Source organism: Tupaia chinensis, unplaced genomic scaffold (assembly GCF_000334495.1).
Source record: "Tupaia chinensis unplaced genomic scaffold, TupChi_1.0 Scaffold000303_1, whole genome shotgun sequence".
Taxonomy (NCBI): Eukaryota; Metazoa; Chordata; class Mammalia; order Scandentia; family Tupaiidae; genus Tupaia; species Tupaia belangeri.
The window spans coordinates 1,846,653-1,856,325 of record NW_006159793.1 but is presented as its reverse complement, the minus strand read 5'-3'; the positions used below and the strand labels follow the sequence as shown (position 1 = coordinate 1,856,325).

Here is a 9,673-nt window from a genome sequence, read left to right as displayed (position 1 = left end):
TTTTTTTTTTTTTTGGAGAGGTTTTTGCTATAGGGCGTGTGTGCTCGCCAGACAGACAGAGACAGAGAGACAGAAAGCGAGAAATCACCCCCCAGAGAGGATGGTCACGCCGCAATCCCTTCTCCTCCATTCTCCTCTCAGGATCTTGGGCACGCACGCACACGCGCCCGGTGTGAGTTTTAACCCACCGGGTCCGGGATGCAAACCGCAGTCGACTACATGGGAGTCCAGCGACATAGCCATTACGCTAACTGCTAGTTCCCAGATGTCTGAACTTTTTTTGCTTTTGTTTTTAATTTGCTATAGGGCAAATATGCTTGCTCGAGAGATGGGGAAGAGGACAGATGGAGAAAAATGAGAAAGCCCTGTGGGGATGGCCACACAGCAGTCCCTTCTTTCTTCATTCTCCTCTCGGGCATTAGGGCATGCACACACGTGTCCAGTGTTTTTAAGCCACCAGGTCTGGGATTCAAACCATGTAGTTGGCCAGGCGTCAATCCAGTCACCCTAACCACCATGCTACCTGGCTGGCCCGCCCAAAAATATCTTAATGCCCTCCTACCTACTTGATGAGTTGGCTCAATAGAGAATCTAAGGCAGAACTAATTTTCACTTAAAATTTTGAAGGCACTCTTCCGTTATCTCTGGTTTCTCGTGTTACTGTTACGAAGTCTAAAGCTGGTGTGGAGATTAAGGCACTGGATTCTCACATAGTCAACTGCCGTCTAAGTCCCAGACTCAGTAACTTGAAAATCATGCTGGGGACATGTGTGCGCATGCCCAAAATCCCGGGAGGAGAATGCAGGAGAAGGGATTGCTACGTGGCCATCTCCTAGGGGGGTGATAGCTCACTCCCCACTCTTTGTCTCTCTCAGGCAAGCATACGTGCCCTATGGCAAAACTAACTAAATAAACAAATAAATAAATTTATTCTGATCCCTGATCCTTTATATCAGTCTTATTTATTTATTTATTTTTCTTTCTGGAAATTGGCAGAATCTTCTCTTTTTTCCCTGAACCTTCACAAGAAGGTACCTTGCTGTGAAATTATTTTATCCCTTGTCCTCAGTATTACTGTGCCCTTTCAGTTTGGAAATTTATGTCTTCGAGTTCTGGAAATTGTACTGAATTATTTCACCGATACTTTCTTCCCCAGATTTTCTCTGTTCTCTATTTCAAAAAGGGACTCTGATATTTGGCTGACTGGTCTTGAATTCTTTAATCTTTTCTCCCTGATTCTTCTTTTAAAAGAAGTGTTTTATTTATTTACTTATTTATTTATTATTTTTTCTTGTGAGTTTTGCCAGAGAAACAGAGAGAGAGAGGGAGAACCAAAAAGCAAGCCACCAGGCCTGGGACTTGAACCGTGGTCAGTCATGCGGAAGTCCAGTGCCTTAACTACCACACCACCTGCTGGCCCCATCTCTCTGATTCTTTTTTCTTTTTCTTTTTGTTTACTTTCTAGGAGAGTTAGAAAGTTACTTTAACTTTCATCTGCTAGTTATCTAATATCTTTCCATCCTGGTCTTGTCTCATGGGTGCAGTACCATCTTGGATTCCCCCAAGGCTGTGAAAACATTCTGTCCCCTTCACAGTGCCTTTTCTCACTCGGTGATTTGTGCTGCTCGCTCTCTGTCATGTCACAGGCTTTTTCAGGCCTACTGGCACAGTTGGTAGCATACCAAACCACAGGGCTAGAAGCCACAAGTGACTGTGGCTTGAATCTCCGGCCTGGTCAGCCTGAGAACATGGAAGCGTGTGGGCCAGCGCCCAGGATCCTGACACACGGAAGGACCAGGGGAAGGAACTGTGGCATGAGCAGACCTTGTGGAGGGTGCTTTTCTGTCTCCCCATTTCTCATGCATGCACGTGTGCTCGCTCATCAGTAAAGAAAACATTTAGGGCTGGCCCTATAGCTAGTGGTCGAGGAAACCAGATCCCACATGATCAACTGCGGTTTAAATCTTGGCCCTTGGGTGTGGTTGAGTGAGTGCCCTAAATCCTGACAGGATGGAGAAATGGAGAAGGGATTGTGGCATGAACACACCCCATTGGGAGAAATCACCCCCAGGGGGATGGCCACACCACAATCCCTTCTCCTCCATTCTCCTCTCGGGATCTTGGGCACTCACATACACACACCTGGCCTGAGTTTAAGCCACCGGGTCTGGGACTTGAACTGCGGTCGGCTACATGAGAGTCCAGCAACATAGCCATTACACTAACTGCTGGTCCCTCCAAGAAAAACATTTTTAAAAAGCTTTTTAAAGCTGTCTCATGATTTTTTAAAATTTTATTTATTTATTTTTTCATGATTCTGATTGTCTAAAAAACTCTGATCTGTGAGTAGGGCTTACCCATTTAGGACTTCCTGCAGGGTGATCTGGCCAGGTGGTTTTGCTGGAAAGCCCAATGTCAGAATCTTCAGATCGTTCCTTCTGGGATGGTCATGTTCCCCAGAGAAAGCTCGAGTCTGAGGCCTGGTGGGAGAAGGCCTGGCTTCGGCATTCTGGGTGAGGGAGATGACTGGGACTCTCAGTTTCAGGGCAGGGCTCATGCCCTTCACTGCGTCCCAGGAACAAACTCCATCTTGTCTCAGGGAGAGAGAGGATGTGAGTACTGAAACAAGCCCCCTCTCTTTATTAGCCCTGCCTGTAATCACCACCCAGGCACCTGACACATCTGTCCCTGGGGCTGACTTTCCACGTGAACAGGTGGCTCCTAGCTCTTCCAGCTGCAGGTTTAGGATTCAACTTCTCTGATTCTGCAGAGGACTCAACACTGGTTCTCTGCTTTCCGGCTTCTCTGATTCTGTTGTTTTCTTCGCTCCTGTTCTCTTTTGTCCTTATAGATTTATATTTAAAAGAAAACCTATTGTTAGTGACAGAAGGAACGTAAAGCAGGGAGGAAAGATAACCACATGTTCTACACACCACTAAGCTATTTTTAAGTAATTGTTTATTATTATTATTTTTCAATTTGCTCTAGGGCATGTGCACTCACCAGAAAGAGAGAGAGAGAGGGGGAAAGTGAGAAAGCAAGCCACCAGGTCCAGGACTTGAACGGCGATCGACCACCTGGGAGTCAGTGCCTTAATCACCTCGCCACCTGCTGGCCCCGCCATTATACTTTTTAAAGTTTATTTCTTCATGAATGAGAGAGAGTGTGCACCCTCAGCAAGGTCCTGATGCTGTGATCCACCCCAGCCTCAGTCAGCCGTGCGACCTGCATACACGAGGGCTCAGTGTACTCAGGAAGTCTCTGGACGCAGGCCTGCGATCTCCCCATGTGGATCAGCCTGAGAGGCCTTGTGCTTCATGGCTATGCTGCTATTTGGCCCTGTTCATTAAAACGATTTGAAAAACTGAAATGTCATTGCGATACTAGCCTTACAAAATTGTGCAGTTTGAGGGACCAGCCGGTGGTGTGGTAGTTAAAGTGCTGGACACTCCCACATAGCCAATCACAGTTCAAGTCCTGGACCTGGTGGCTTGATTTCTCGCTTTCTCTCTCTCATCACATTGAAATAAAGGAATGAATAAATAAAAATAAAATTTTAAAAATTGTACAATTTGATGGTTTTCCATGTATTTGCAAGGTTGTGCAACCATTATCACTAATTCCAGAACATCCTGTCACCCCAAAGGAAATCCCATACTCCTTACAAAGTTTTATCGAGACATTTATTCTTCTTTATGGCAGAATAATGTTCCACTGTATAGATAAACCGTGTTTTGTTTACCCATTCACCACGTGATGGATTCTTGCTTTGTTCTCGTTTCTTGGATATTAGAGATACCGGTGCTGTGAGCATTCACTCACGTGTAAGTGTCAGTGATTTTCAAGCCATTGGGTCAGGGCTCAGGTCGGTCATGGGGGAATCCAGAGCCTTAACCAGCATGTTACCCACTGGTCCTAGCCAAGTGCTTTTGGAATCTAAAAGCTCTGCGAGTTCAGTACCGTCATCCTTACTGTCTGAAGAGGAGAACATGCAGAAGAGCTGTGGGGTTAGCTCAGGTCACACGACGACGATGTTGCTGACTTGGGATTGAATTCAGGTCTGCTGCATCAAGGCCGCGTTTGCTCTTCTCTCTTCTTCTGTGACTCTTGAAATCCAAGACTCATTGAATCTTAGACCCACAAAGCCGTTGTGTTTCAAAAAATCATTCATGCAAACATTAACATACATAAGATAAAGGGTAATAAAACAAATACGGTACATAAAAGGAAACTTGTTTCTTTACACTCACACTTCTTTTTTTTTTGAGAGGTTTTTGCCATAGGGCGCATGCACTCACCAGAAAGACAGAGAGAGACAGAGAGAGAGAAAGCGAGAAATCAATCCCCGGGGGAATGGCCACGCCGCAATCCCTTCTACATTATCCTCTCGGGATCTTGGGCATGCACGCACATGCATCTGGTGTGAGCCACCGGGTCCGGGACCCGAACCACGGTTGACTACATGGGAGTTCAGCGACATAGCCATTACGCTAACTGCTGGTCCCACACTCACGACACTTCTGACACTAAATGTGCAGGTTTTTTCCCACAACCACAGCATATTCTCCACCTCTCTGAACACCAGCTGCACCTCCTGTAATTTAATTCAGACATGATCTACCTGGGGTCATTGTGGGAACCCACAGGCTAAGGGCTCAGTCCCACCTAGATGCCGATTGCGAATCAGGCCCTCCAATACTTCTGACTGACCTGGCCACAGAGCGGGGCTTCCCGTGACCCCTCCTCATGCTGGGCAATCAGCAGTAAAAGCTCAGGGGACACACTCCTCGTTTACTGGTTTATTATGAAAGACTCTGGTGAAGAGGTGCATACGGCAAGGTAGGTAGGAGGGTCCTGAGCACAGGAGCTGCTGTCCCTGTGGAGTAGGGGTGCACCGCCCCCTTGAATAGGGACGCATCCACCTACTCGGAAGTCCCCCAAGCCCTGAAGTGTAGGGGTTTATGGAGGTTTCATTACGCACACAGGACTGGCCATTGGTGACTGTCTCAATCTCTATCCCCTCCTCCTTCCCCGCAGGTCGGGGCGGTGGCCTTAAAATCAGGACTCTAGGTCCACCACATGCCCACGGCAGAGGGGAGCAGAGGGAACAGCGGGCCTAATCTTCCACCCGCGTTTGTGAAATGACGTGACTGAGGCTGGAGAGAAGGGGGCTAAGCTCACAGGGTGCCCCTTTCTGCACCCACTCACCTATGGGTGAGAGTGGGAGACAGACATTTTCTGCTTCAGAGTGATTTCCTGTCTAAGGGCTGGACATTTGCCTGTTTTTCCTCTGGGAGTGGGGTCTGAAAGCCCCAACTCTCACATCACATGTTGGTGCCCTCTGACAACCCACCCGCTTCTAGGAGCTTCTGCCATCAGTCGTCTTGTTACCATAAAGATGTTCTCATCACTCTGGAGATTCTGAGAGTCCTAGAAGCTTTTGTGTCAGGAACCAGAAGTAGAGACCAAATATATATATATATATATATATACATATAATTATTTTATTTTATTTTTTATTTTCAAAAATATATTTTTTTATTTTTTCACACTTATTTCTTCCATGAGTAAGAGAGACAGAGAGACACAGAGAGAGAGATAGCACCTCAAGGAGGTCCTGATCCCGTGGTCCACCCCAGCTCTCAGCTAGCCTGAGGTCACGGCACAAGCTTGCCTGCCTCAGGGAGGTCCCAGACCAGAACTGGGACCCCTCCCCTCCATGTAGGATAGCTTTGCAGAGTGTCACGTTTTACCGCTGCATCATGTCTGGGCCCCTAGAGTTCTTACCATGTCACAGTAAACGAATTGCAGATACGAAGCAATAAACCTTGCCAACACAGCTGAATATCCCCTGGGCACTCCTGCCCAGGCCCTCCTGCTTCCTCCCCTGCAGAGGCCCCCACTCTTCTGGATTTGAACACACAATTGAGCATTAGGAGGCAGAAGAGTACAGAGGTTAGAACATGGGTTTCCCGAGCCACACGGAGACCCTCAAAGCCTTAGTGTCCCTACTTGGCAAAGGAGATGGTAAAAGAAGCACTCCTCCAAGGGTGGCTGTAAATGCCCTGGTGATCAGCGTGGGGATGGCACCAGGAGGGCTCAGGAAGTGGTGGCCAGCATTAGCTCCAGAGCCTTAAAACCAGGACTCTAGGTCTATCACATGCCCATGTCAGAGGGGAGCAGAGGGAACAGCGGGTCTAATCTTCCACCCCCATTTGTGAAATGACGTGACTGAGGTCAGAGAGAAGGGGGCTAAGCTCACGGAGGGTGCACAGCCCCCTTCTGCACCCACTCACCTATGGGTGAGAGTGGGAGACAGACACAGACATTTTCTGCCTCAGAGTGATTTCCTGTCTAAGGACTGGACATTTGCCTGTTTTTTTGAAACATCCAAAGAGCCTGACAAACTCAAAGGTCTGCCCAGAAACAAGTGATGAAGGCTCTGTCCAGCCAATGGGATCGTGCTGGCCTTTCTACCTGCCGGGGAGCTCCCCTTTTCCTGCCCCACGAAAGGCAGCTTTGGGGAGTGGGGTATTTCCAGCTTTGTGACTTTCACTTCCACATCTCCTCGGTGGGCGGGGTGGTCTCCTGTGGACGAATCAGATTCCTCCCCAGGACCAACTTCAAGAGGCGAGCTGGGGGTTCGGTCCCAGACACGCAGCTAGCAGCAGCAGGAGCCAGGCAGCACAGAGGCAGAGCCATGGACGACCAGCGCGACCTTATCTCCAACCATGAGCAGGTGCCCATTCTGGGCCAGCGCCCCAGAGAAGCGGAGAGGTAGGTGTGAGCGCCAGGAGAGAGCACACCAAGCCTGAGCTTCACGGATGGGGGGCCTGGAGCCAGTCACAGGAGGAGGGAGTCAGGCTCTGCCTCTAACTTACTTTTTGGGTGATTTTGAGCAAGTTTCTGACTGGTTCTGGGCTTCGGTTGTCCCTCTTATAAAATGAGGATGTTCCTTTCAATCAGGGGTCTGTAACTTCCTTTGCATACCGCTTCCCTCTTCTGGAAAGAGGAGAGTCCTGGGTTCTCTCCTTGGAGTTTCAGACGTTAAGGGCGTCACAGACTCCGCTGGAACTGAGCAATAAAACCCTAGGCTGGAAACCTTGGGCCGGAGCTGGAAAAGGTTTCAGTGGAGAAACAAAGTTTCTGAAAGAAGGTGGGAGGAACAGCTCTTTGCTAGGAGTTTCCTCCCATTTATGGGTATCGGTGTTTGTGTCAAGGGAATTATAGCCGCAGGTGTCTGCAAGGGAGATGGGGACATCTGTCGTCACAGGAGGGTGCAAGGGAAGGGGGTCAAAAAGGAGGGACTGGCTCTGGAGAAGTCTCTGGAAAAGTTCAGGATTGATGCAGGTCATGCCCTACCTGTGGCCCCCTCCCTCGCTGCAAGGGGCCAGCACGGTCATTCAGAGGGCCCCAGATCCCCTCTCCCAACCCTCGAACAGCCTCACCCATGTGTTCTCCCTCCAGAAGCCAAAAGGAGGCTAGAATGCAGCCACCCCAATACCCTTACTCTTCCCCAGCTCCAAAAAACAAATTTGCAGTCTCCAGGGACGTAATGGCTAGATGTGATGTCAGCTGTTGTCAGGCAGACAGGGGTTTGGGAGACACCCAGATGACTCAAGGACTGTGTTCTGGGAGGGACGAGGGAACCAGATGCAGGCAGACTGCTCGCACGGTGACCTATGAGAACTCCAGGAGTCCTACGGCAACTCCCTGCTGAGAATGAGACTGGTCTAGATTTTACTTCTGTCAAACGTGAACTTGGAAAAGCCACTGCCTCTCCCTGGGTCTCAGCAATGACAATGGTAGCTATATTAATGGTTCTGTTCCCCATGTTCCTGTCACAGCTGTCACTGTTACGTGCTGGGCACATAACTAAGGGCTTAACCTCATCCTAATTCCCACAGTTGCTTTTACCAACCGCATTTTACAGCAGAAGAGAGTGAGGCTACTACTAAGTGACTTACCAGGGCTGTCAGAGCTAGTGAGGAGGAGCTTGAGCCCAGGACTGGTTTGATTTCAAAGTGGGTGCTCACTTCTGGATCTGGCCCCCTTTCAAAGCTTTTTTTTTTTTTTTTTTTTTTTTTTTTTTTTTTTTTTTTTCCCGTGGGCCTGGGTCTTGCCGTAGGGCACGTGCTCTCGCTGGAGAGAGGCAGCAAGAGACAGTGAGGGGGAAAGTGAGAAATCACCCCCTAGGGTTGATGGTCACATGCCACAATCCCTTCTCCTCCATTCTCTCCCTGGGATTTTAGGCATGCACACACACGTGCCCAGCATGATTTTCAAGGCACCAGGTCCAGTGCTTGCACCGCCGTCTGTCAGGTGGGAGTCTAGCACTATGTCACCTGCTGACCCCACATTTTGAGTTAAACAAAAAATGCTTGTAGTCACGTGTGTATAAAGGAGTAATGAGAGAGAGTGACAGAGAAAGTGCCCCTCTCCCACGGGGCCCAGTCATGCTGCAATTCCCCTTCTTCCAACCTCCCTTCCTTAAGATCCCGGGTATGTGTGCATATGTGACTGGTATGTTTTCAAGTCACTCGGCCAGGGTTCCAACCATAGTTGGCCATGGTTTGAAGTGCTTCACCACTGCGCTACACGGCCAGCCCTGGCCCCCTTTCAGAGGTGTGATTTCTTAGTGAGTTACAGACTCAGGTGGACTCAGTGTTCAGAAAGGGTATCTCTTCATCAAATCTGTGTCTGGATTTCATTTTAGTTTGGCTATTGCTGCTGAAACTGGCCTGGTTCTATGTGCTCAGGCCATTCCAGACTAGACCTTGTTTTGGACCCTTTTGTGAACACTTCTGCCTGGCAACATCTGTGTCATGATTCTTGCTAGTTCTGGTTGGCTCCTGCCTTTGACAGATTACTTTTTTTTTTTTTTTAATTCCAGAAGGAGGCAGTACAAAGGAGGAAATAAAGAGGGGGTGATAAGAGTTGGCGTTCTACCAGAACCAGGGGACAGGCATTCAAGAGGAAGGAAACCAGATGCTAAACTAGCAACTCCCTTGAGAATCATGCTAAGCGCTATTATGTAGAGAGTGCTATGAGCTAGGTGTAGGCCAAGAGCTTTACCCTCCTTGCCTCAGTGCAACCACCCTTACATGTTCTTGCCAGATTTACTCATGCAAATAGGTTAGTGACTTGCTCATGGTCGCCCAGCTAAGGGAGAGCAGAACCAGTCCAATCCAGTTTCATCGCTAGCATGAATCTCTACTCAGACTTTCTGAGAAACCAAAGTTCAGAGAGGGAAAGGGCTTCTCCAGGATCACATGGCAGGAGGTAGAGAAGGGATGAGAGCGCAGTGTGTGTTGCAGAAGGGCTGAGCATGGAGAGATAATGAGGCTAGAGACCTGAACCCACGTAAGACTGAAGATGGGGGTGGGAGGGACTTTCCATCCCTCTCCTTCTCTAGAGGTGAGGCCACTCCTGTTCCTCAGGAGGGCCAGGAGGTAGAGTTTGTTTTCCCCTACCTGGTCTCTTCCTTTTCCCTGTTCAGGGTTTCTACTTTTTTCTTTCAGAATGACTCTTGTTGGCCCAGAAAACACAGAGGGCCAATGAGGATGAGCCAAGTCTGTGATTCATGAGTTACTAGGTAGAAAGGTCTCCTGGCATTTCCTAAACTCACCTGGCTGGTTGTTGGAGTATGCACAGTGATGTCCCATCTTTTTTT

At 48.7% G+C, this 9,673-nt stretch overlaps 1 protein-coding gene across 1 annotated transcript in view; it reads left to right on the top strand.

Annotated features, from left to right (window-relative positions):
• Positions 1-6,530: 6,530 nt before the first annotated feature.
• The window catches only part of CD74 (CD74 molecule), a gene marked incomplete at its 3' end in the record, with an annotated part of 9,594 nt that continues 6,451 nt past the window's right edge, over positions 6,531-9,673 (top strand). The window contains 1 exon segment of the mRNA XM_014588747.2: positions 6,531-6,777. Within this exon segment, the coding sequence (XP_014444233.1) occupies positions 6,701-6,777 (77 nt within the window).